Source organism: Barbus barbus, assembly GCF_936440315.1.
Source record: "Barbus barbus genome assembly, chromosome: 24".
NCBI lineage: Eukaryota > Metazoa > Chordata > Actinopteri > Cypriniformes > Cyprinidae > Barbus > Barbus barbus.
The window spans coordinates 20,763,111-20,790,812 of NC_136752.1; the positions used below are offsets into that span (position 1 = coordinate 20,763,111).

General features: G+C 39.7%; 2 protein-coding genes across 4 annotated transcripts; one reads left to right on the plus strand and one right to left on the minus strand.

Annotated features, from left to right (window-relative positions):
• Positions 1–7,402, plus strand: prg4b (proteoglycan 4b). Of its 2 annotated transcripts, XM_079375683.1 has the most exons (13): positions 1–139; positions 1,136–1,297; positions 1,659–1,775; positions 1,930–2,052; positions 2,943–2,984; positions 3,237–3,290; positions 3,483–4,700; positions 4,923–5,006; positions 5,236–5,372; positions 5,494–5,647; positions 5,779–5,880; positions 6,228–6,353; positions 6,848–7,402. In XM_079375683.1, the coding sequence occupies exons 2-13, from the start codon at positions 1,234–1,236 to the stop codon at positions 6,964–6,966; spliced, it is 2,340 nt and encodes a 779-aa protein (XP_079231809.1). In that variant the 5' UTR covers positions 1–139; positions 1,136–1,233; the 3' UTR covers positions 6,967–7,402. The 2 variants fall into 2 exon arrangements, with proteins under 2 accessions (XP_079231809.1, XP_079231808.1); XM_079375682.1 differs by lacking the exon at positions 1–139 and having other exon boundaries at positions 997–1,297.
• tprb (translocated promoter region b, nuclear basket protein) lies at positions 7,109–27,494 on the minus strand. Of its 2 annotated transcripts, XM_079375676.1 has the most exons (50): positions 27,326–27,494; positions 26,950–27,054; positions 26,795–26,868; positions 26,598–26,694; positions 26,106–26,209; positions 25,729–25,893; positions 25,513–25,605; positions 25,351–25,431; positions 25,123–25,210; positions 24,863–25,003; positions 24,688–24,785; positions 24,398–24,595; positions 24,170–24,277; positions 23,850–24,079; positions 23,299–23,459; positions 23,046–23,188; positions 22,671–22,819; positions 22,424–22,586; positions 22,195–22,329; positions 21,964–22,104; positions 21,713–21,869; positions 21,358–21,524; positions 21,042–21,194; positions 20,096–20,416; positions 19,829–20,016; positions 19,565–19,712; positions 19,308–19,445; positions 18,960–19,091; positions 18,732–18,862; positions 18,407–18,617; positions 18,171–18,317; positions 17,222–17,420; positions 16,906–17,102; positions 16,753–16,826; positions 16,434–16,630; positions 15,597–15,899; positions 15,365–15,507; positions 15,199–15,279; positions 14,902–15,096; positions 14,682–14,825; positions 9,390–9,477; positions 9,049–9,206; positions 8,861–8,929; positions 8,667–8,755; positions 8,478–8,581; positions 8,268–8,366; positions 7,882–8,029; positions 7,598–7,710; positions 7,425–7,514; positions 7,109–7,310 (listed from the first exon to the last, which is right to left on the minus strand). In XM_079375676.1, the coding sequence occupies exons 1-50, from the start codon at positions 27,474–27,476 to the stop codon at positions 7,273–7,275; spliced, it is 7,047 nt and encodes a 2,348-aa protein (XP_079231802.1). In that variant the 5' UTR covers positions 27,477–27,494; the 3' UTR covers positions 7,109–7,272. The 2 variants fall into 2 exon arrangements, with proteins under 2 accessions (XP_079231802.1, XP_079231803.1); XM_079375677.1 differs by lacking the exons at positions 7,109–7,310; positions 7,425–7,514; positions 7,598–7,710; ... (5 more) ...; positions 9,049–9,206; positions 9,390–9,477 and adding an exon at positions 13,986–14,063.
• Between the last annotated feature and the right edge of the window lie 208 nt (positions 27,495–27,702).

The following is a 27,702-nucleotide window of genomic DNA, read 5'->3' on the forward strand; positions in this document are numbered from 1 at the left end:
ACATGGATTCTGTGCCTCTCCACTCTTCCTCCAGACTCTGGGACCTTGATTTCCAAATGAAATGCAAAATTTACTTTCATCTGAAAAGAGGACTTTGGACAACTGAGCAACAGTCCAGTTCTTTTTGTCCACAGCCCAGGTAAGACGCTTCTGACGTTGTCTCTGGTTCAGAAGTGGCTTCTCCAGCTTCAGTCCACTCCTTGTAAAGCTCTCACAAGTGTTTGAATCAGCTTTGCTTGACAGTATTCTCAAGCTTGCAGTCATTCCTGTTGCTTGTGCACCTTTTCCTACCCAAATTCTTCCTTCCAGTCAACTTTGCATTTAATATGCTTTGATACAGCACTCTGTAAACAGCCACACCTTTCAGTAATGACCCTCTGTGACTTACCCTCTTTGTGGAGGGCGTCAATGTTCGTCTTCTGGATCATTGCCAAGTCAGCAATCTTCACCATTATTGTGGTTTCAAAGAACAAGAGATACCTGGAATTTATACTGTAGGGATGGTCATTAATTGAAACTCAAATGTAAATATTCTAATATTTTGAGATACTGATTTTTGACTTTCATGATCATCAAAATAAAAATAAAAAAATAAAAAAACTTTTGAAATGTTTTACTTTACATGCAATGAATCTAATATATATGAAAGTTTCACTTTTTGAAATAACTTACAAGAAGAAAATGAACTTTTTCACGACATTCTAATTTATTGAGATGCACCTGTACATTGACAAAACATAAATAGCCTAGGCTGTTACCATTATCACTGTATTTATGCATTAACTATGCATTATATATCGCATGTATATCGCAGCAGCTTTCTCGAAAGCTTTGCAGTATTTGAGATTATTTGGATAGAGACGAAAAATGCACCAAGAAAATCTTATTGACAGAAAAACATTTCCTAAAAATGTTGATAACGATGTATTTTTATGTCTAACGTTTATTTGTCCTCCTGGAAGTTGGAACATTTTACTTGAAATAGTCTGTGATGTCACCCAGCGAACTTTGTAAATGTTCTCGACATGCTCACAGTGAGGGGGAATGTGCAAGTCTGTTTGCTCATGTGAATCACCGCACCCTTGCGAACGAGACGATTACTAATTCAGCACTGACTGTATAATTGGACCGACAGGGGAACACCAACGCATTCTGCCTCTATATAAATGTGAAGATTACTGCAGGTGAAAAAACAGAGGCTCTCTTAGGTGATTCCAACAGTGAACAACCGAGATGGCCACATATCTGTCCTTACTGCTGCTGTTTGCATGTGCCTCCACAGGCTCTTCAGATCCAAGTAAGTCAGCAGAATATTGCTTAATATACACTGCCAGTCAAATGTCTGAAATATTTTTTTTTTAATAAAAACAAAAACGTAATTATTCCAAAATTTGTCTGTCTATCCATCTATCCATCTATCCATCTATCTATCTATCTATCTATCTATCTATCTATCTATCTATCTATCTATCTATCTATCTATCTATCTATCTATCTAATTCTGTAAATATAACTGTTTTTCTCATGCACTGATTTGTTGACTATAAATAATTAACCCTCCTCTTGTTGTTTTTGCCTGTGTCCAGATGTGTTTCTCAACATACTGAATTCTCAGTCAAAGTCTGTTCTCTGTAAAGTAAACACTGTTCTCTGTCCAGGTAGCTGTAGGGGTCGTTGTGGAGAAGGCTATTACAGAGGAAGTTTGTGCCAGTGTGACTACGAGTGTCTGAGCTTAAATGAGTGCTGTACAGACTTTGCACAGTTGTGTACTACAAGTAAGGTTTCATATGAACTGTCATCTGTGGCTTTCTTTTCAAATTGGTGTTGCATTTGATGTGAATGTCGTAAGCACTGGTGTAGTCTATATTCTTTGTAAGAGTCTGTAGAATCATTTTGGTGAGACTACACTGCTATTATTTCTGATCACAGAGGACTCATGCAAAGGACGCTGTGGGGAGCCTTTTCATAGAAGCAATCCATGTCACTGTGATATTGACTGTGTCTCATTCAATCAGTGCTGCCCTGATTATGAGAACATGTGCTTGGTGGAAGGTAATAATGTAAACTACAAAGAGTTTTTGTGTGTAGTAGATAAAGGAACTACAGCATATTTGAATCAAATAATACCTAAATAAATTATCATTGATAATGCTGCAAATGCATGTGTGGTTGTAAATAGATTTGCAATAACTGATACTAATTGTATCTTTTGATGTGACTAACATACACTGATTGCAAAAACACTTTGGGGTCAGTAAAATTTTGATTTTGCACAATAAGATTTTTGTTTTTGAAAGAAGTCTCTTATGCTCACCAGGGCTTCATTTATTTGATCAAAATACAGTAAGGACAGTAATATTGTATTTAATATTATGATTTATTATTACAATAAATTTTTTCAATAACAGCATCATTCCTCCAGTCTTCTGTCACATGATTCCTCAGATGAGAATGTTGAAAAGGGTTTTGCTGTTTAATATTAGCATTTTTGTTTTACAATAGCAATCTTTTATAACAATGTAGAAGTCGTTACTGTCACTTTTGATCAATTTAATGCTTCTTTGCAGAATAAAAGTCTTAGTTTCTTTAAAAAAAGAAACTCATACCGACCCCAAACATTCATTCAAATAATTAACAACAGAAATGTGGAATTATGTATCCTTTCATTTGCATGCATCTAATTTTGCCCTGACTTTACGCTTATATCTCTGTGACTGTCACAGATACTGCCTTAAAATCACAAAAAACTGCCACCGCAGCTCAGAGGACTGCTAACTTATGCCTAAACATAAAGAATAAAAAGTCTACAGGTATCATTGCTGTAGCTTTGTCACAAATAACCAAATCAAAGTGTACTGATCTTTTGCTTCATGTGACTTGATTTTGTAGTAACATTACTCTTCAAGTATAGCTGTGACATCTTTTTTTTTTTTTTTTGGTAGAAACCTCTAATGAGGAGATGACCAATGATGAAGGGATTGGAGGTGAGTCTTTCTCTTTGACTCTCTTTATCTTTTTTCCTGTAGGGCTCTTGTTGAAATGGGAATCATAATCTAGGTTACTTTGACATTTGATTATGACAATAGAGAAAGCAGATGACTACACAACAGACAACATTTTTTATACTTTTGGCAATTTGGCAAGACACACCTCAGTTTTAGCCAATACGGTTTTGTGACCACAGGCAAAACCATTGTACCCAGTTGAAATCACTTTGTTTTCTTATGCCGAGGCAGAAGAGTTAACAATCCCTGAGGAAGAAAGTGAGTCCACACCTTCTGAGGGCCTTGGTGAGCAATAATAATTATAAGCTTTATTTTTCAAGTATGCAAAACACCACAAAAAGCAACATTTGTTCACAAAGATATGTTGATGATTACAAAATTAAACATTTAACTTTTATTTTGTTAAATATTTTAAATATAAATTTGTCCCAGCGTAGACAATTTTTCTTGTGCATTTAGTAGTTTTGTCCTCTACAGATGCAAGCAGCATGCTCCCTGGTGATGAGAACCCAACAGAAGGTCCATCAAGCGCAGAACCAACAGAGGGTCCTACTAGTACAGCGCAAACAGAAGGTCCATCAAGCGCAGCACCAACAGAGGGTCCTACTAGTACAGCGCAAACAGAAGGTCCATCAAGCGCAGAACCAACAGAGGGTCCTACTAGTACAGCGCAAACAGAAGGTCCATCAAGCGCAGCACCAACAGAGGGTCCTACTAGCACAGAACCAACAGAAGTTCCTCCGAGCACAGCACCAACAGAAGTTCCATTAAGCACAAAACCAACAGAGGGTCTGTCAAGTGCAGCACAAACAGAGGGTCCTCCAAGCGCAGAACCAACAGAAGTTCCATTAAGCTCAGAACCAACAGAGGGTCCGTCAAGTGCAGCACAAACAGAGGGTCCTCCAAGCACAGCACCAACAGAAGGTCAATCAAGCACAGAACCAACAGAAGTTCCTCCGAGCACAGCACCAACAGAAGTTCCATTAAGCGCAGAACCAACAGAGGGTCCGTCAAGTGCAGCACAAACAGAGGGTCCTCCAAGCACAGAACCAACAGAGGGTCCGTCAAGTGCAGCACAAACAGAGGGTCCTCCAAGCACAGCACCAACAGAAGGTCCATTGAGCACAGAACCAACAGAAGTTCCATTAAGCTCAGAACCAACAGAGGGTCCGTCAAGTGCAGTACAAACAGAGGGTCCTCCAAGCACAGCACCAACAGAAGGTCCATCAAGCGCAGAACCAACAGAAGTTCCATTAAGCTCAGAACCAACAGAGGGTCCGACAAGTGCAGCACAAACAGGGGGTCCTCCAAGCACAGCACCAACAGAAGATCCATCAAGCGCAGCACAAACAGAAGGTCATCCAAGCACAGCACCAACAGAAGTTTCTTCAAGTGCAGTACCAACAGAACATTCCGTCACTGAAATTACTACCAAGGCACAGAGTGAAGACCCAAAGGAATTGTCATCTCTCAAGGATCCTAGAGCTACCCCTGTCCCAAAGAAGACGCCATCCGCTCCTGCTCCAGTGAAACCAACAAAAAAACCCATTAAACCTAGCATAGACAACAATGACAAATCCGAACCAAAGGAACCTCTCAAGGATCTTAGTGGCATTGTTCCAATCAAACCAGCGGAAAAAAACCCTAGCTCAGACAATAATGGCAAACCACATAGTATTAAAGATTATCAAGCTGGTAAGAGCTTTCATGCTTTATAATTATTGTATATTTATTGTTCATGCTCAATATTTATTGTTATTTTGTTTCCACTAAGAGCCTTCATGCTTCACATCTGAACACTGTGCCGACACTCTAATGCTAGCATGAATATTTCAAATTCTAGTTATGCTTCGATTCTTAAATAATTTTATTACTTTGTTTTTTTTAAATAATTAAAACGCTTTTTTTCTTTTGCAGATGATTATGACACTAACCTCTGCAGTGGGCGTCCAGTTAGTGCTTTGACTACTCTCAGAAATGGTACCATTGTGGTGTTCAGAGGTCAGTACCAGATGCACGCTCGCTTTATAGCAACACTTCATTTATTTTGGTTCAAAGCATTTTCTTCTCCATTTTCAGCTCTTAAACATTAGAACAGTGTACAAGGGGAAAAAAAACACATTTCATTAATACAAAATTAAAATGGAAAGATTATGTAGGGTAATGAAGGGCACTGTGAAACCAAATGTTATTTGTGAATAAAATGCCACTTTCCCTTTCTTATTTACAGGACATTATTTTTGGACACTGGACAAACAGAGAAATCCTGATCCTCCTCAGTTAATTACAAAGGTGTGGGGAATCCCATCTCCCATCGACACGGTTTACACCCGCTGCAACTGCCAGGGCAAAACCTACTTCTTCAAGGTCGATACATAGTCATTAGGACAAAACACTTCAATTCACTACAGATTGGCAATCACAGAAAATTATAGCAGAAGTGCTGCTCGACAACATCTGATATATCCAGTTTGTGCTTATTTCACAGGGAAGGAACTACTGGAGGTTTGAGAACGGTATGATGGATCCTGGCTTTCCCAAACCCATCAGCCAGGGCTTCGGACAGATTGGCCATATCACAGCTGCTTTATCTATACCGGAGTACAGAAGCAGAAAAGAGTCTGTAATCTTCTTCAAAAGAGGTGAGAACTGAAAGTAAAATGTACATGTACATTCTGTAAGCAGGCTATGGGTGCCCATTTTTATTAGGTGGGTGTCAGGGTCTGTCGCTCCAAGACTTTCCAGTCTCTGACTTTAAAATTTATTTCTGCAGGTGGAATGGCACAAAAGTACACATACCAGGTTACTCCAAGCTGTGGGAAAAAGCCAAGAATTTCTGTCTTTACACGGAGGACGAGAGCCAGACGACAAGCTGGTAAAGAATCACAAGTTTTAATAGAAAATAAGTCCATTTCAAACAATACAGCATTAGGTTTAAGAGATGAATCACATTTAAATGACAAAATACTAGGGAATTAGATATAATTAATAATTAGATATAGGGAGAGGGGAAGGTTGTGTGTAGCCAAGCATTTATGCAAACATGCAGAAACGTGGAAATACCACATATAGTACTTCCTAGAACAGATGTTTCACCAAGGCCTCAAACAAAACATTTTGTTCCAGGTGAGGCCTAACAGACCAGATAAATGACCTTAAACAGTTTAACTGAAACAGACCTCTGAGCATTTTGGTTCATTTTAGGATTTCTTCTTTTCACAGGTGCAGCTCTGGGGGAAGTGATCAGAATCTCAACGACCTGGAGAGGATTTCCGACCATGGTGACCTCAGCCGTGTCTGTACCCTCAAGGGTGAAAGAGGGATACAAGTATTACGTATTCTCTCAAAGTGAGTATTTTGTCATTCATTAAAGCTGCTACTGGACTCAGTCCCAGCACTGTTTCAGGTTACAGCTGAGTTCTTAACCAAGGTGGAGCTTTGTAGATGTCTGAATGTAGCTAAATTTGTCATGGATTGACAATTGAAAGCATGGCTAATCGCTCAACCAGTATTTTAGTATTATTTATATACTATTATAGTATTTATTAATATTTTGAATTAGCTTTTATTTTATGTATTTCCAATGTAATTGGAAAAATGTAATTTTTCAGTCAGTTGCCAATGCAACATTTCTAATTTTCTTAAATATTTAATCTGATATTTGTTTTATTTACCAATAATATCTTTAACAAAAACACTGCTCTCAATGTTTATCTAATTATATCAAGAGCTGATAAAATGTAAAAACTTTAACTTGAATGCAATGTAAGTCGCTTTGGATAAAAGCGTCTGCTAAATGCATAAAAATGTAAATGTTGCATTTCTGTTCCTTTCTTTCACAGACAAGTATTACAGCATGAAAATGGAAAGAGAAAAACCAGTTATCCTAAAACCTGCTACTGGTCCAAAGGAAAACTCCGTAACCAGCTTCTTTAAATGCCCAGAAACCCAGAAAAACTGAGTCATTCATGTCTTTCCCTCATGCCATATATTGTAAATCTATATTTCTAGTGATGCACTTGTCTTAGGTTCAGTGGAAAACAACATTTCATGGTAAAGCTGCATCTTTGGAGACAAAAGATCTTTTGGACAAAGAAAGATTTCCTTCAAAACAATTTTATTGTACTGATGTAAAATCATCCAAATAACATCGATGGACTGCTCAGAGCATTAAACTAACAACCAAAAACTTATAATACATAGCCTTAAAGTAGAGCAAAGGTATGGCTGTGTTCTTCTAGAGAGAATGAGTTGCTTCAGAGCTGCTTCACCTGGCAAACCGTCCCCTCACACCCGTGACGCCATCTACAGCAAGAAAGTCAAGAAAGCTGTCAAATCCACTTGATGATGACTAAAAACTAAGTGTATAAAAAAATAAAGATATTTGCCACAGTTGGAGAAAATTGTACATATTCTTACCCCTCCTTACAAAGCTCCTAGAACCACGACCACTTGTCCACTGTCTCACAGATCCCGTTCTGACTTTAGGAGGCTGAGAACTGCTTGTGTCTGAGAGAGAGAGAAAAGACACAGAGTTTGTGAAACCGATAAGAGATATTGGAGGTTAGTGTAATTTTAGTGTTTATTTTTACCTGCAGAACTAGATGAAGGTTCCTGGCTTGTGGAAGGCAGACTGGCCTCATCTGAAGGCTGGGCTGGTTCCTCCACCTCAGTCTGAGACACAGCCTCAAGTGAAGCCTCAGCACTGCAGAAATATTTATCAGACACAGTTATCTTAATATACACACATACTGCACCTTCTGCTCCATTATGGAGTCCATAATCTCTCAATAAAATAGAAAACTTCTTGTACAACAATGGAAGTAAATTGTGATGCCAGTGTCTCGTGTGGGTATATTTAAGGGCTCATGTTTACCTGTCTCCTGCGTCCATGAACATGTCATCTCTCTCTTCCACTCCACTGGGGCCTGTACTAAGGCCGGGTGTGGAGGTGCTCACCATGGGCACAGACTGAGAAGCATGCTCAATTGCTTCAGATGCCACGGTTTCTGATAAAATTGTCACTGAATGGATTAAAAAAAAAAGATTTAACTGATTGTAAAATGGTAGAGGAGAATTAGGTATAAAATGGGATACTAAAACTATTTTGAAATAGCTAGTCATCTCTCTATGTGTCTCTCTCTGCCGTTTTGGAGGGGCATTTGAATTCTCAGTAAATTAAATTGCACAAGTGGCCACTGCATTATCCTGCACTCTTCCAAGATTATCTTTGACTATTAGGATGCATGGTTTTGTTCGTACCAGGAGCTGCAATCTGTAGTGGGGTTGTGGGCACACTGCGGCCACCTGACTCCTCCTCATGAGCTCCAAGGTAAACAGAACTCTCATACATGCCTAAACCTGCAGAACACACAGAAGACAGCATTAAAAAGTGAACCAACCAACATCTGACAGAAAGAGCAGTTAATGAACAGTCATTAGTCTGAAAAAGAAAGTAAGGTAATGTGCTACCTTGTGATGGCAGCTGGCCAAGATCTGAGTAAGAGGAGCTGGTTTGCGGGAGATCATCTGAAGGACCGAATCGAAATCGTGACACACCTGCCACCTGTGGAGAACTTCATACAACAAAGAATAAATCAGTTATTTGGCTAAATAAAAAAAATTACAACCACAGCAATGTGTAAAGGCAAAAACACATACTGGATTGCTTCAGCAAATCCGTCTGATCGAGGAGGAAGAAGTGTAGGGGTACTAGGAACCATCCTGTCATCATCCTCATAGAAATGATGCTGTTGGAAAACCAATAAAAAAAAAAATAAAAATAAAGACTGACACTGATTGACAAGCATTCAAGCTCAGACGCAAACACACCACACAACCAAACAGCGACTCACTGCACTACTGGCCACTCCAGAAGAAAGCTGGAGGCCTCGTCCCATTGACGGCCGTCGAACCGGGAGCCGCTGCAGACACATGCAAGTTATTTTTTTAAACACACATTCCAAGCAATGCCAAACAACAGCAAACTAAGAAAAAGCTCCTCAGGGTGTTCCACTCAGTATACTGAGACCTTTGCACACACCTGGACTTGAGCAGGGGGTCCCAACTCCTGAGCAGGTGGGGCCAAGATGTTTAGACGATGTGGAAGAGGATGCTGAGGTCTCCTGGGTGATTGGGGGTGAGGTCGAGGGGCAGAACTGGTGACAGGTGCTTCAAAAACATCCAATGTGCTAGTTTCAACTGAGATGTCACAAAGATGAAAGGAAAGGGGAAAGTATTTTAAAACACCAACAACTGACTTCATGAAGCTTGAAAGCCTCAATTCTATTCATTGTAAATACACGGAAAGATCAACATGATGGGCGGTACCGCCACAGTCACCATACGTCCTTTCAGACAGATGGTTAGGTCACGCTCACTTACAGCCTTGAGAATCTGCCATGCGTTGGGTGGAGTCTGTCGCTCCAAGACTTTCCTCTGTCTCGGTGCCTGGATCTGTGGGATCAGGGCCCTTGGAAAGGATGGTGTGGAAGAGAGGTAGAGCGGGAATTAGCAGGAAGAACATTTCTATTTAATTTCATGGGCATTACATTTTGATTCATACATAAACCGGGAATGTTTGTCTGAAGCTACTTGAAGCAGAATGGATTTTAATGACTTATCATAAATCGTGTGTAAAGGCTGTTGCAACAGCTATTCATAAATACATTGCATAATGGCAAGTTGCGGTTTGATCATTAAAATGGCATGAGACAGCTCACATTGGAAACTTGTGCTTACGTAAACATCTCTGATGTTCAGTCCAAATGTATGTGTTTATGCTGCACAAAAACCACTCATGTCTACTAGGGTTGGGCAAACTGAATTGAAGAACTGACTCACTTTCAATTCAATGGCCGCATCTCAAAAGATGTTTAATTGGAATGATGGGAAAGAGAACTTACTGAACAACACTTCATTCACATCTATTCACATGAAGGAAATTTCATTAATCCAGCACAAGCTTTGCAACAAAAACCGGGAGAGAACATGCAGAGAACCTAATTTTAGACTGATTATCTATCTGTTCAAAAGTATTTAAGAATAATTAGTACTTTTATTCAATTCTTGATCAAAGTGACAGAAAAGACATTTATAAAAGGTACAAAATATTTCTGTTCGTTTGAACTTTTATTTCTTTTGTTCAAAGAATCAGTGTAACATTTCCACAAAAATTAAACTGATAAGAACATGTATAAGAAATATTTCCTGAGCACCAAATCAGCATATTAAAAAGATTTCTGAAAGATAATATGACACCGAAGACTGGAGTAATGGCTGTTGAAAATGCAACTTTGCCATGACAGGAATAAATTACATGTTAAAATTCAAGATCTTTTCAATTTTACTACATCTCACAATATTGCAGTAATTATAGAAACTTTTTATTCAATGAATTGGTAAGACAGTGCAAGTTCAGACTTCAAGCATCTGAGGAGACTGGCCGGTGCCTGGAGCCTGCTGGATCTCGAGTGCAGATGTGTCACCGAGTTTGATGGGTCTGATCTCTTCATGGTGAAGGAAAGTACTTTTTTTTTCGTTTTTACTGCTGGTTTTTAAGCTGTAGCCTGATGTTTTAGAGGCGGCTGGCCTTGATTTTAACTTTTTTACCCGCAGCATTGCTTCACTTGCCGGGATTCCTGTTTACGAGTGAAGACACGCAATATCATCGGTCGCCGCGGATAACCCGTACTGGATTTTTCCGTCGCTGACCTGGACTGTTATCATACCTAGGCCTGTTTTTTTTTTTTTTTTTTGCGATGGGCATGGAGAGAAAGAAGTGGTTGCTCCTTGCCTTTCTCCGTTTTATTTTTTATTTGTCCTTATTTATTCCTGGGGGCACCAACTACTGGAATGGCTACTCCAGTCCAGTGCTCCCAATACCAGTTTGAATCAGTTAAAGGCACGTGCGCATTTGGCTGTACACTTAATGTCGCATCATTTCCTCTGCCCCTATTTTTCCCTTCTGATACTGTTGACTTGGTCTGTCTGTCTAGTATCATGACGTTATGTGACAACTTTACCACTATCTCTTGTGTGCTCCAAGACTCCAATTTTGGTCGGAGAAGCAATGAATCGTACAAGAAATCACCTAAGCTAAAATATTGAATTGCTTTATTACTGTTGATGTCAGGAAATGTGCAGCCAAACCCAGGCCCAGACACCTCTATAGGTTTTAACACCCCAGCAGGTCTGGTCTTGGTTTCTTTCATTTGAATGTACACAGTCTTGTTCCTAAAATGGACATGTTGCGTATTTGGGCTCACTCTACAGATACTGATGTAATTGTCTTGTCTGAAACATGGTTAAGTAAATTGGTTTCAGATAAAGAAATTAATATAAGTGGTTATAATGTTTTTAGGACTTACCGCCCTAATAGAGGTGGGGGTGTAGCAATCTACATCAAAAACCAGTATCAAGTTAATGTATTACGATCAATATCATTAGTTAAACAGTTTGAATTTTTAGCCTTGGAGCTCAAAGTCTCTAATTCACTATAACGGTCGTTGGTTGTTATAGGACACCTTCAGCTGTTAGCGGTGCTTTGCCCTCCTTAATGCAACTCCTGTCTGATTTTAACTAAGGAATTAGTAGCCTTTGGAGACCTAAATTGGAACTGGTTACAACCAGTATCTGATGTTTCAGAGCTTATTGTGATTCATTAAATCTTTTTCAGATTGTTGACAGTCCCACACGGCCAAACTTTAAAAACCCGGTAAAAATCATCGCTAATAGATGTGATTTTAACTAACGCTCCTCATAAGTACTCAACCGCTTCTATATTTGCAAACGACATCAGTGACCACTGTGTCGTAACAACAGTTAGAAATACTAAAATACCTAAAATTAAACCACGCATTATAGTCAAACGTAACATGAACCACTTCTCAGAACAAGAATTCCTCCATGATTTATCTAATTACGACTGGGGAAAAATGTATATTAGTGCAGATGTTGATAGTGCCTGGAACCTCTTTTATGAGGGGTTTACCAATATAATTAATAAGTATGCTCGATTAAAGAAGCACAGAGTTAAAGGCCGAAACAATGCTTGGTTTTCTCCTGATTTAGCCAATATCCTTCATGAGCGCAACGTGACATGGGTAAAAGCCAGAAAATCAAATCAGAACTCTGACTGGCTGGTTTTCAGGCAACTACATAATGCTTGTACTCTAAAAATTAGAAAAGCCAAAGCTAATCATTTTCTTTCTCAAACCACTCATAACCTGAATAATAATCCATCAAAATCTTGGAAAACTATTAAATCATTATCAGAAAACAGTAAGGGCTAGGAGCTTCCTTCAAGCATTGTGATAGATTCTCAAAAAATTACTGATAAAACCAAAATACTTTACTGTTTCAATGAACATTTCATAGCCTCAGGATTTTTATCTGAGTCACTCAACATGAGTGTTCCTCTACACTGTGTAGACTGTTGGTTTGGATTCTTCTAGTCAGTCTTTTAGTTTCAGTCCTATTACAGTTTCAGATGTAAATAAAGCCCTCAAGCAATTTGGCACGACAAAATCTGCAGGCCCTGATAAACTGGATCCCCACTTTTTAAAGTTAGCAGCAAATTTTATTGCCGTGCCTTTAATATTTTAAATCTGTGCTTGAACACAAATGTTATTTCTTCCATTTGGAAATCAGCCTTTGTGGTTCCCCTGTTAAAAGGTGGTGACCCTTCTATCTTAAATAATTACAGACCGATCTCTAAATTATCTGTTCTGGTCAAGGTTTTAGAGTCCCTAGTTAGAGATCAATTAAAGGATTTTTTTTAACAATAAAAAATGTTTTATCTAACTTCCAATCGGGTTTTTGAAAAAGGCATAGCTTTTGATAATGCTTTTCGGTAGCTTTTAAATGACTTTATTGAATCTATAGATAACAAGCAGCTTTGTGCAGCCCTTTTTATTGACCTTTCTAAGGCATTTGATACAGTGGACCACACAGTGCTTAAGCACAGACTGTGGTTGGACTCTCTGAACAAACTGTCAGCTGGTTTGATAATTATCTTACAGACAGAACTCAATGTGTGCAGGCGGATGGCAACACCTCTCGCTATCTCAAAATAAAAAAAGGTGTGCCCCAGGGGTCAGTCTTGGGGCCTTTGCTCTTTACATAAATAAAGGAAAATTTCATTTTTATGCAGATGACACTGTACTGTTCAGCACCCACCGCAGACCAGGCCCTCTCCCAATTACAACTTGATTTTAACACGCTTCAACAGAATCTTTATGATTTAAAACTTGTTCTAAATGCTAAAAAAACAAAAGTCATACTTTTTTCAAATTTGAAGTCCAAATCAAATCTGTCTTCAATCCTCACTCTACAGGGTACGAGTATTGAATGGGTTTCGAAATACAGATATCCTGGTATTTTAATACTTTCTTTGACCTTTCATATTCAGCAGCTAGCAAAAAGATTAAAACTTAAACTAGGGTTTTATTTCAGAATCAAATCCTGCCTTTCATTCATTTAGTCATTTGGCAGACGCTTTTCTAATCTAGAAAGAGGCTGGTTGCTGCCACTTTTATGTCTATACTTGACTATGGTGATGTTTTATATATGCATTTACATTTATTCATTTAGCTGACGCTTTTATCCAAAGCGACTTACAATTGCTATACATGTCAGAGGTCGCACGCCTCTGGAGCAACTAGGGGTTAAGTGTCTTGCTCAGGGACACATTGGTGTCACACAGTGGATTCGAACCCGGGTCTCTCACACCAAAGGCATGTGTCTTATCCACTGCGCCATCACCACCCCATATGCACGCTTCGTCTCAAAGTTTATATTTATTGGACACTGTATACCATGGAGCTCTGAGGTTCATCACTGGTTTTAAAGTCCTCATTCACCATTGTGAACTGTATGAATGTGTTGGATGGCCTTCTCTATCAACGCGGAGACTTCAACACTGGTATATCTTCATATACAAGGTTATTTTAGGTCTACTTCCATCTTACCTTCTGACCTACATCAATGTAAATAATATCTGGTCTTACAATCTTCGTTCACAGGATCTTTTCCTTCTGTCTGTTCCTAAGGTTAGAACTGAATTGGGAAAAAAGGCGTTTAAGTATGCTTCTCCCTCTACATGGAACAAGTTACAGAAATCCATGAATCTTAATAAGCTGGTCTCATTGGTCCCTTTTAAGAGGATGTTGGCTGACTTGGAGGCAGCCACATCTAGCTGTAGATGTTTTGCCTGATGTGTTATGGATTGTGGTTGACTTTAAAGGATTTGCTTTTTCAGTTGTTTTATGTTATTATTATTTTTGTGTATTTTGTGTCTGTATGTACGTTTGTACTCTGCCTATCTTGGACAGGACACTCTTGAAAAAGAGATGTTTAATCTCAATGAGTTTCTTCCTGGTTAAATAAAGGTAATAAAAAAATCTTGCCAACCCTAAACTTTTTTTACTGTAAATAATCAAGAACTAATTTCAATAGATGCCATTTTTATTATTGATCAATAATATCTAAAATGTTATGCTTTATGGGTAATTCAGACAAAAACAAATGTATTAAAAATATACCTACAGCAGTTTCTTTTAATTTTACTTCTTAAAATTCAAAAAATATATCTGCATTAGGTTTTCTACCTCAATTTAAATTCAGGAATTTACATTCTCAGTGTAATTCTTAATGGTGCACATATCTAGTGTGTACCTCTGTGTCGTCCCCCTCGTAGGCCTCATTGCCATCTCTGCTGCCGCTCCCTTCATTGCTTTCTTCTCCCTCTTCCCCAATACCGCCATCCTCCTCTTCGTCATCATCTTCCTCCTCCTCTTCCTCATCCTCCTCCTCGTAATCCTAAAGTGGTAAAAAACAGTTTATAATATGATAGTATTAAACATCACTGAATTTCAGCTGTGATGCAACTACATACCTGCTCCTCTTCCTCCTCCTCCTCCTCAGATTCCTCTTCATGGTCTCCCTCACTATCTGTGTCACTAACAATGACTATGACATGATGATCAGGCTCCTCTGGGCTTCGATGGGTCAGAAGTCGGTCTACAGGGACAGACTGAGACGGTCCTGGTTCCTCATCCATCTCCTCCAAAGTAGCGTAGCTCTCCAACTCCTTCATACAGGTATGAATAGAAAACACCCATTTCTATTGGTTTCACACTTCTGCTGTCAGAATACAAACAGAAAGTTCCTATCCACATCCTCTTGCCATTACCTGTCCAGCGTCAGGGGCCTCTTGGCTCTCACCCGGTACAACGCTCTCAGCCTCAGTACTGTCTTCAGCCAACATCTCTTCCTGCAATGTATAATTTTGTTTTATGTTGCGCACTGATTTAATTATTCTTTAAAGCAAGAAAAAAAAAGATGCAATCTTGACTTACCTCCAGACCTACTCTATGAATGCGAACCCTCTTGCAAATGGGAGTGTCATTGGGCTCATCCTGGGACTGCGTGTCAGCAGACATGCTCTCTTGTTCCTCTTCACGGGGGCGTTTGCTCAAGGCACTACTAGGAGATGCAGACACTATAGGAGGAGGACACATAAGAGATCATCTTTAGAGTGAGGTGCCGTAAACCTGTTCAGCTAATCTGGCTGGGTATAAACGATATTACCTGCACTGGCACTGCTTGTGCTAGCGGTGGCACTCCATATCCCTGTGGATGTAGAAAGAGGCCTGTCTAACTGTGAGTTTGGGAGCATTACAGCAGCTGGAGGTTCCTGATTGGATAAATCAGCAGGGGGTTGGGTTTGTTGCTGGGTGGGCTGAATGAACGCAGTGGCCTGGTTCTGCTGTTGAACGTTCAGCAGAGATTGAGCCAGGGTGCTCTGAACATTAGGGCTCGTAGACCGCACTGAACCGCTGGCACTGCCATACACAGTCACGTGCTCAAGCGGGCCCTCAGACGACTGCATAGCTGCAAGGTCAAAGGGGAAAGAAAAAATTAATTTGTTTGCACAGTGTTATTGTTAAGTAAAACTATTAAATTATCCTTTTTATTAAATGAAATGAATCCAAAATTAAATATTAAATGAAAACAGATTTAGAATATTTTTTTCTTTGTAATTAACCGAAACATTTAAGTAACTAAAATTACTGAAGTTACAACTGTAACAAACAACAACAAAAAACAACTAAAATATAAATAATGATCTATTATGAATAATGATTAATATATAAAACTGCATAAATAAAAACTATTAATGCCAAGCACATAAAATGGCAAAAAAATAAAATTAAAACAAACTGAAAAAACTAAAAAAAACAAATTCAGAATATTAACAAATACTGAAATTAGCACTATATTTATAATTTTTTTCATCACAAATATTTCATTTCAGCAAATGTTTAATTCAAAAATGTTTTTATGGTTTAAGTTTTAGTAGTTAATGATAGTTTTAGTTTTAGTTAATGATAATAACCCTGGTCAAAATCCTAAGCCAACACTTACGCTCTTGACTCTCCACCTGCGTGGTGGGCATGACTGTGGCAGTGGGTGTAGGGGTGGGCACTGGGGCAGGCGTGATCATGGGTTTAATGCTGGCCCTTGGGGTGGATTTGTTTCCTGGAATGGCTGGAGGCTTGCTGGGCGTTGCTGCCAGTGGCGTGGGCTTTATGTTAGCCGTTGGAGGTTCTGAGGTGCTTGCACTATAAAAGCAACAATGTAAAGAGGCTTGACTTGAAGAGAGGCTATTTTTAAATTTGCCAGACAATGATTACAAGTTAACGGTGTAGGTGAATGTGAAGTGCCCCCTCTAAAAATACTGTACCTTCCTCTTTCTGTCACTGGTGTGGACTTCAGAGAGATCTGTCGCTGTTCTGTTGTCCTTTGCGGTTCCTGGGTCTAAAAAGAGAATAAAATCTAGATAAACACTTCAACTTGTTCAGCTATAGGTTTACAATGCATGTCTATGTGGTGTTACCTTGCTGGAGCCCTGCTCCGGAGGCTCATCTCTCTGTTCTCCATGTCTCTCCTGCTGCTCGCGGAGGTCTCGCAACTCCCTTTCCTGTCTGCTCAGACGCCCCTCATACTGAGACTTTAATGCACTCACTCGCACTTCCAATTCCTCTTTTTGTTGCTTCAGCTCCTCATTTTCTTTCTGGAGCTGGCCTTTTACACCTGGAAGTAGGGCAAAGTGTCAAATATCAAAAGGAAAGAGCAAACATGGACCAAAAACCTCAGTGTCAAAGCAACTAGTAGAGAAAAACTATTAATTTTAAAACGGGGTCAATTCTTACCAGTAAGCTGGCTGATCTTCTGCTTGGCCATTACTATTGCCTTCTTGGTCCTCTCCTCCTTTTCAGTCAGCTGCTGTTTGAGTCGCTCCTCCTGAGAAGATTTCTCCTGAAGCTCCTGCCTGAGACGTGTCAGCTCCATTTGTAGACGAGAGGCCTGTTCCTGTGCATTGCGTGCCTCCGTTTCCCGCTCACCTACAGTCTGCAAAGGACAAAAGAAAACTCACACCATGAGAATCATTTTTCTAAAAGGTACCCAATCATTTTAGTCTGACCTTAAAAAGGGGTCATATAAAAACTTAAAGGGGACCTATTATGTAAAATTCACTTTTACATGTTGTTTTCGTTTAAATGTGTGTTGGCAGTGTGTGTACACAACCACCCTATAATGATAAAAATCCACCCGTTCTTTTTTTTTTTTTAATCTCTATAAATCATGAGCAGTCTCAGAGCTTACTGATCACAGAATCCATAAAGTGTGACATCACACTTTACCAGCCCCACCCACGATAGTTGACTGACACAGCCGTATTAGCAGTGACCCCGCCCTGAGTGAGCCGCACACACACTATCTGCCCTGTTGATCTTTACTCCAGAGCATTTAAGCAGCATTCAAGTAAGAAATGTCTTCTTATTAGAGCTATAGAAGTTGTTCAGTCCAGAACTTTGATTTTCAGCTTTTATTTTATTGTTTGGGTCATATTAACAGGGTAGACCCAAACAGTGGCCAGTATAGGTTCTGTGTATTTTGCTGCAACACAATATACATGTTAATCAAAATCAAGTTTCTGCTTCCACTAAAAATAGCCATTTTCAAAATGATATAATAAATGACCTGTGGGGTATTTTGAGCTGAAACTTCACAAACACATTCTGAGGACAACTGAGATTTATAATACATCTTGTAAAGAGGGACATAATAGGTGCCCTTTAAACTAGGCAGTGAACTTACCCTATTGAGATTCTCCAGATGGCCTTCCAGTTCTCTTGTCCTGTTCTCTGATTGGTTGAGGGACTCCTTGAGGGCCTGAAGTTCTTGAGCTGATGCCTGCTGTGCCTCTTGATCCTGAGCTGGTGCAGATGCTGCTGCAGTTACCAACTGCACAAAAACCCAAATAAATCAGACGTCTACTCCAAACACACCTTTGCAATTTCAAACCACTTTCTTAGTCATAAACCCTGACACACCTTGTCATATTCAACCTTGAGCTCTTCGTACTGGGTTTTGTAACGTCGACCAATCTTTTTAACTTGTGTGATGGTTTTTAGTTTCTCCAGGATGTCCAGATTTTTGGCCTCCTGGTCTTTCTTCAGGTTGTCCCTCTCCACAATCACCTTCCCCAAGTTCTCCTTTAGGTTCTGCACCTGAGACTGCATTATAGTCAAAGAGCCACTGTTCCTGCAGAGAGCAAGAAAAAAGGGATATGCATAAAGTAGCCAAGACAAGAATGAAAAGATGGTTTTTGCCAGTGAAACTTTGGTGCATCCAATGAAGGTAGAGAACTCCTTTAACCTGGAAGCTTCAGCTTTGAGCCGACTAGTTTCCTCAACAAGCTGCTGGATGCGTTTAAGATGCGCTTCCCTCTCCGAGTGCAGTCGCTTGTACTCTTCTGGGTCGGTGTCCTTCTGCTGGCTCACCAGGTGCTAAACACCATAAGAAAGTGATGACCCAGTAATTTTCACCAATGACAAATACATAGTTTTTGAAGGCAACACCTCAAGATACACACAAACTTCTGACCTGAGTGCGAGCTTTCCAGCGTTTGATATCTTCTTCCAGAAGCTTCTTCTCTGCCTGTAGCATACCACTCTTCTCACTCAGCTCTGCATTGGACTCCTGCATAGGCAAGTTGTCTGACTCCAGTTTACGCACCTGTGAAGCAAATCAGATATTATGACTAGGAGTATGTTATTTTCCCCTTTAAGCATATACATGTTACCTTTTATTAAATTTAAGTGTAGGCCTATATCAATTTCTTATAATAAAATTTATAAAAATTATCAATACACAATCAAGTATTATTTCTTTTTTTTTAAGCTGTATTTAAACTAGCAAATATAATTGTTGACTATTTTTTTGGTGGCTTGCCTTGGCTTGAGTATCCTGCAGCTCCTGTTCCAGTTTCTTTTTCTCCTCCCTCAGCAGCTTATTGGTCTCCATTAGCACATTCATGGTCTCTGTCTTCTTCATCAGCTCATCATGCTGGGCCAGAGTCTTTGCAGTCACCTTTAAACAAAAATTAAACAGGCTGAGTAACAGGTACAGGAAAATGGAAAGTACAGGGCTGGTAACTACTACAGTTGATCAGTAATAAAATAGTATGCATCTGGGTTCTCCAAACCAACCTGCATCTTCTCTCTCTCTGCATTCAGACTCTCCTGCACATCCTTCAGCTCTCTCTCTAGATGTTCCTCTCTCAGCCTGTGCCTCAGACTCTCACCCTGGATCACCTCAAACCGAGACTCTGCGATCTCCTTCTCCCGTCGCACAAATCTGCAAACCATGAAGAAATGAGAGACTGCTGTGAATAAGGAAACTTTCTCCTTGACACATTTTCTTTGCAAAGTTATAAATCACTTAAATTGATAACATAAGGGGAAAAAAAAGACCTTAGGATCTCCAGGAGCTGCTCCTGAGACTTGCCCTCCTCTGTCAGAGAGACGTTGAGTGGACTCTCGCTGGTGGCTCGCTGCAGTTGACAGGCCATTTGTCCACTCAGAGTCTGTATCTGCTCGTGAAGGATTGTGTTCTGCCTCTGCAGATTCTCACAGCGAGACTCCAACTTAGACTGCTCCTCCTGATGTGGAGAGAGAAACAAAAAGACTGAAAATGCTATTACTACTTCCAAACAGCAATTTGTTTCACAATTTCTTTACCTTGAGAATCTTCTCTTGCTCCTCCCAAGAGACACGAGCCTCTAGAAGCTGTGCACTGGTGCTCTGAACTTTCTCTTCCAGCTGCTGTCTGAGATGAGCTGCCTGCAGAGCCTGTGCTTTGACAGCCTGCAGTGCTTCCACATCAGCTGCATGCAGCAACATCTCCCTCTCATACTTGTCCTGCGCCTCAGTTGCCATCTTAGCCTGCTCCTGACTGTCCAGGATGGCCTGCTGCTCCTGTGCAGCAGCAACAGCAGCTCTCTCCAGGGTGCTCTGGTGCTCCGCCTGCAGACTACTTAGAGATTTCTTCAGCTCGTTCAGCTGGGATAAAGGATCAAGAAATGTCAAATTCACAATACTGCATAAATCACAATACTGCTCTATTAGAATGGATAAAAAACATGATTATAGAAATGAACACAATATGACAGAGAAAACAGAATGAGTTACATTAACACCCATTCCCACCTAGGTAAACAACACTGTAAACTACTGTGATGGTATGCCATGAACCTCCAAATATGATCATCCTTATGCAATGGACCTCCATCTTACAATTTAAAAGGCATGTTATTTATTTATACCTATAACTTACAGTATAAAAATTCTTTATTTACATTGTTTTTACTCACTATAACACTCCGTTTGATGCATTTGTTGTTGTTTTTCTTAAATTTAATTTTGATAATTTTATTCATTTAGTTTATCTTTGTATTTATTTTTTACATTGTTTTTGACTAAAATTTTCCATAGATCCTCTAGAACTCCTTTGTGGCCCCCAAAGAACCCACTTTGAAAACCCAAACTATTTTAGTGCAAGATATCTTGAATAACATTTGTGGACTTTAGGAAAACGTAAAAGAAAAGAAAGTGTAGAGTGTGCTCTTTAAATCAGAAAGGTCAAAGATCTAGTGACCAAAGATAGTAATCAGAGGAAATTCAATACCTCTTGCTCCACAGCAGCAACAGCTTTGCTTTTCTCTTCTAGCAAGCTCTGCTTCTCCTTGTCTGCTTCCAGAAGTTTCTGCTCCAGCTGTTTATACTGTTCCTGAGCCGCCTCCACTTGGGTTTGCACAGATGATCGCACCTGCTCAGTTACCTAAATGTGGAAAGACAGACAAAAAAACTATTTTACAAAATAAATGAAAATATCAAAATTAACTCCATTTACTTCCTTAAACGTTCATTGTTGTCTTTATTTTATGGCATGTAATGGGTGTTAGAGTAAAGCATATTATAGTGATTTTCATCATGCCACAAACCTGTTTCTCTTTATCCAGGGACTCCTCTAAGCTAAGACTCGTGGACTTGTACTGTTCCATGCTTGCAGTAGAGTTCTTCAGTCGTTCAGCCAGCTCTTCTACCTTGCTCTCAGCCTGCTTCAGCTGGGCACGCAGAGCCTCCATGTCACTTTCAGTGCCCTGCAGGCCTGGAGAGAAAAAACAGCAACAACTTCACAGATAGCCTTTTCCATCAACAATGCTCTGGCCTTTATAGCTAATGAGGTTGAGCAACCAAACATGAACAAATAACTTAAGGAATGTTAGATAAAACAAGCAAAAATAAAATATTAGAAGTGCTATGATACCATGAGGGCTTAATCATGAGCAGTCTCACCTGTATGTACTGTGGGTGATACCAGTCGGCTCTCCCTGCTACTCATATGCAGCTTTAGGCTGTTAAGCTCAAGTTGGGCAGCACTAAGCTGCTCTCTTGTTCTGTGGTACTGGGAAGTCTGTGTTTCCAGCTGCTTCTTAACATCCATCAGCTGCATCTATAATGCAAAGGAACGTCAAAGAGAAATAAATGAGCACAAGTACCAAACAGGGGAAATAAGAGAGAGATTGCAAAAGGAATGTGGCCCTTACGTCTTGATTGCGTGCCAGCAGATGCTTCTGTTCCACCTCATTCTCGAGTCTCTTCTGGAGCTGAGCAATCTCTCGCTCCTGCTTCTCAGTCTGAACAGTCAGCCGCTGTATGGTCTCGGTCTCAGATCGCTCTAGAGTTGCCTGGAAAATTAATTTACAGACACACTAAGTTCTCAAAACATCCTTTTGGGAGGCTTAGATTGTTTGTTATTTTGTAAAAGCACTTGTCACCTGTATTGATTTGAGGTTGGTCAGCAGCATGTTTTGGCCAAGATGTTGGGCCTGGAAGGACTCTTTCTCCTGGATCAGTCTGATCTCCACCATCTTCAACATGTCTCTCTCTTTACGCAGGTTCTCTGCTTCAGACTGAAAGAGAGACATAGATGATTAATTCAATTTAGACTGAACTCTTGAACTGAACAGAGACACCTGCACTTGAGTGAATGGATCAATTAGACACCTCGGCAATGGAGAGTTTCTCAGCTGCTGCTCGGAGGTCCTGGGTGAGGGTGTGTATGGTCTTTTCACCCTGTTGAATTGCTGCAGCCTGTTTCTGACTCTTCTCATTCAGAGAGGCAATCTCCTTACGATAGCCCTCCACGTTATCCTGGAGCATCTCATACCTGACATACACACCACATAAAATTAATTAAGGATTCTATATTTGAGAAAACCATGAGGACCAAAGGAACCGTATGACTGGATACCGTTTGGAGGTGAACTCCAGCTGTGTGGAGATCTTGGTGTTTTCAGAGCGGAGTTCAGTCACTTGATCCTGGAGTTTCTCACTTTGCTCAGTCAGGGCTTTTTCAGCCTCAGTTTTTTCCTTCTTATAGACCACAAAGACTTCCTGAAGCTGATCAAACACACAGGAATAATACATTATATTTTCAAATACATCTAATAGATAAAAATATTTGCAGGAAAAAAAAAAGTAATAATTTACAATTTTACTGTTTTTAGTGCATTAAGCAAATGAATGAATTCTTAAACATACATAAACTTTTTTTTATTAATGAAGCTCTTAGTCTCAATGTCACTGATGGAAAAAATGCTACAAATGCACAGCCTGCTCTGCCTACCTGCTTCAGTGCAGCCTTGGCCTCTACTGACTCAGTGGATTCTATCGTAGTGGCAACCAGTCCTGTAGGGGTGCCTGCTGTGGGTGTGACGGCTGGAGAACGACGGGGGGTGGAGGTCAGCATAAGCTCCTCATTACCAGCACCTGCCACAGTAAGTTTATAAAACTGTTCAATCATCATCATGAAATTTTCTATTAAGGTGTCTCATAAAACCTGGCAATACAGACTAGAATAACAGACTAAATATAATTACCCTGTGGGAAGGTAACTCCAGTGGCCTGGGTCAGAAGCATGCGGAACATATCCCTTTGTCGTGCCACAGCATCAACCTTCTGCAGATCCTGAGCTCTCTTTTCCTTTAGCTGCTCCAACTCACGCTGAAGCTCCTTGAGATATTTCTCCACCTCACTCCGTCTAAACACAATGAGCATTCTGCTTTTTCAGTCCATATTTAATCTGACATTAGGTTGACAGATCCACTTAAATCTCTCTCACACACACACGTTGGTTTTTGTGGTTTATGGGGACTCTCCATAGGCGTAATGGTTTTTATACTGAACAAACTGTGTGTGCTATTGCCCTACACCAACCCTACACCTAAACTTAGCCCTCACAGGAGACTTTGTGCATTTTTAGATAAAAAAAAACAAAAAACACCATTTAGTATGTTTTTTAAGCCTTTTGAATTACGGAGACATAGGCAGTGTCCTCAAACCACCTTCATATTGTAATACCTCTGTCATACCCATGTCATTATACAAATTTGTGTCCTCATAAACCACATAAACATGCACACACACTCACTTCATGGTGTCTCCCTCCAACTCATCCTTTTCCTTTTCCTCACTGAGGTCTCTGAGTGCCACTAGGAGTCGCTGGTTCTGCTGCTGCAGTTCTTCAACACTGCGGAAGGTGACCAGGTGTTGAGAAATCACCTCTGATGTGCTGCTCACATCAGTAGAACACACCTCATCCTCCTCACGCATCACATGGTTACCACGCGCTTCCTCTAGCTCAATAAGGAGAACCCGCACCTGAGATAGTTATGTTAAAGGAACAGGATATCAGATTCATTTTTCTCTCCCGTAAGAGACTGAAGCCTCAGTTGTGCCATCTGGTCTCACCTGTTGAGACATGTCAGCCAGCTGCACTTCAAACCTCTGGTTATCTCTCTCCAACACAGATGCACGTTTATTGCTTTCATCTGCTTCTTTCTGAAAGCGGTAGACCTCCTGAAAAACCCAAGAATAATAATTTCTAGATTTGTTATGCAAATAGCCATTAGGCAGCATGCACTGGAAGTGGGACATGCAATGAGGCTTTGTATATCTGCAAGACTCTTCGCTCCTCACCGTGACAGCTTGCTCTAATTTAGCAGAGAGACTGGAAACAGACTTCTGCATGCGCTCATACTCCTCTCTCTGTCTCTTCAGGATGGGTGTCTTTGCTTCCATCTCCTGCACAATGTCATCCAGGTACTTGTGCAGTCGCTTGTTCTCTAATTTCTCTCGTTGTAGCTGTTCTTGGGTCTCAACATAAGCTGTATATATCTACACAAAAAAAGGTGGTATAATAAAACTGAAAAAGTTTCTGTGAATATGTACAATGCACTTGCATCACAAATCAGAATGCAGGTCAGTACCTCTGTAAGTTTCATGCCTGGCTTGATGATTTTTGCAACTGCAGCTGCTGTGGGAGACATTGTGGTCACCTGCTCCTCTGATAGAATTGAAGCAGCTCCTGGAAAGGCAAAAAAGCATAAAATTTACAAGTACTAATTCACAAGCTAGAGGCTAAGGAAATAAGGTGATGCTAACCTCTGTGTTTGGTGTCAGACAGCAGCTCATTTGCATTATCCAGCTCTTTCTCCTGGCTGCTTATTTTCTCTTTCAGTTGAGCGATTTCTTTATCCTTACAACTCTCCAGCTCTGCCATCTTCACTTCTAGAGCTTTATGTGCTGCTCAGAGTAGACAAGATGTTATCACAGAAATATGTAAATACACAAAGCATGTTAGTTTTCTTAAATGGTACTCATGACTGTCAACATGCATGTGTCTGACCAGGAGTGTGGCTTACCCTCTCCAGCCTCTTTAAGCAGCCTGTGAAGCTCATCAACAGCTCTACCGAGCTCCTCACTCTTGGCCTCTGCATCAGCTGCAGCTCCCTGTGAATCATCAAAAGGATTTAGAACTAACACAAATTCTTAGAGATAACAAAAAATTATACTTGAATGATTATTATAATATTCTATTTTATGCTTCCCTTTAATTATATACTTCAATTCATAAAGTAATTAAAGCTTACCTTATACAGATTTGAGAGTTTGATGTTGGCATTGAGCTCATTACTGAACTTCTCCTCCAAACTGGCTTGCTGTTCCTTTGCCTATAAGCACGGCACATGATTATAAAGCATTATGAAACACTATTCAGCTGATAACTTCAGCGATGGATTACAATGGCTAACCTCTCTCATCTTGGTGATCATCTCCTCTGCTTGCCTCTGAAGGTTCTCATTGGATGCCTTCAGACTGGTGACCTGATCTTGGAGACGAGTGATCTACAAAGGTACAGAGATTAGCACATGGACTAAGAATTTAAATAACACATTTCAAAGCAGATCAGACATTATTCATGATGACTTAAAATACATATAATACATAGAAAAAGGTTTAGGCAGTACTTCATCCTCCTTGTTATTAAGGTTGCACTGGAGCTCCAGGATCTCACTGCCTTTCTGCCGGGAAAGAGACAGCAGCTCTTCAGTCTTTGCCTTAAGCTCAGTATTCAGCCAGGTCACCTGATTCTGGAGTAGATCTTTCTCCTGCTCCATTCGTTTCTCTTTATACTGGAAAATGAACAGCATATCAAAAAACAGTGTTTAGGGGCCTAATATAAAACTGCAAGTGTGTTATAAATAAAGAATCTGTGGATGACAAATGCATCAAGATAAAAGGTCAATATTGAATTAAATTAAAAGGTCAATACTGGTGCAGATAATGATACAGGTATCAGATCAATGCATTCCTATGAAAATAGTTTGATTTCACTCAATTTTACCTTGATTGAGACTTCGGTGGCTTCTGACTCATCCAGCTTTAGCTGAAGCTGCATCTTCTCTGAACTGACTTCCACCAATCTATCATTAAGACGCTTCAGGTCCTCTAAAAATAAATAAATAAAATAAGAAAATTTGAATATTATACACTACCATTAAAAAGTTTGGGTTCAGTACATTTTTTGTACAATTCACCTGAGGACTTGTTCAGAAAAACATACTGAATTTACCAAAAGTGACAGCAAATACATTTCTAACAATACAAAAGATTAATTCCAAATAAATGCTGTTTTATTAAACTTCCTTTTCATCAGCAAACCCTGAAATAAAAATTTTATGAAGATATTTGGCAGCACAATGACCACTTTTCTTTTTTACTGTATTTTTGTTCAAACAGTATAGGTAAACAAGCTGGTCAAAGCACAACCTGGAAATTCCAAATAATCCATGAAAAATTAGTTTTCAATGATCATAAAAGAATGCTTATTAAATACCGCTTTGTTGTTCCATCTCATGGGATCTTCTTTCCAATGTCCGAACAAGCTCTCGTTTTTCGGCTTCAAGCTCATCTTTGGCTTTGGAAAGTTCATTCTGCATAAAGGCGGCACAATTTTACCTTTTCAATATGACAAAATTCAAGACAAGACACAGATGTTCTCCTCTATCAAACTGTTAAATGATCTGTCATTACCTGATGTGATTCTAGTTTGGTGTTTGAAGACACTTGCTCCTTATTTTTCTCTCGTAAGCACTTCAGCTCATCCTCTATAAAAAGACGAGTACAGATACAACATTAACTTTGTTATTTTTAATCAAATAAGAGGTGTTTGACTCCCACAACCTTACCCAGTTTGCAGTACTTTTCTTTCAGTGTCTGATGCTCTTGAGTCTGGGACACAAACTGAGCCTGACTCTCTGCAAACTTCTTCTCGATGTCAAAATACTGTTGTTCTATATGAGAGAGAGAGAGAGAGTAAAAACATAATATAACGCCTAAAAATCCATACAAACAAGCCTATGATAATTATAATACAGAAATAAACAAAACGTTTTCTGTTAAACTGAAAATTTATTAAATAATTATTACATATGTTCACTACATACAGTTTGCAGAATCATATGCCCAAGGGGAAAACTAAAGTTTAAAACCGATAATGAAACCCAGGCCTCGTTCGTGGCTATAAACAGTTTACAGTTTATCTATTAAAACCGCAAACCTTACCATTATCCACACGATATTGCTCCTGTTGTGCCTTCAGACAATCAACTTCACATTGCTGTTCAGAAATATACTTCTCTAATTTAGTCAAGACAGTTTTTGGGAGTTTTGATATCTCCGACCGCTCCAATATCTGCTGCAACACAGCCGCCATTTTTTCGTTGCAATAACTCCGCCTCCTGTGCGTCAAACGTAAACGTGCTTATTACTATTTCCTGTTATTAAAATCCGCCCCGCCAGGTGGCGCTGAGCGGCTCAATGAGCCGCTTTCGAAATTCAAGTCATTTTAGAGATATTTGGACGCTATAACTTTATAATCATTCAAACGTCTACTGATTCCAAAAGGTGTATTAATAAAATACAAAAGAAAATCGATCTCG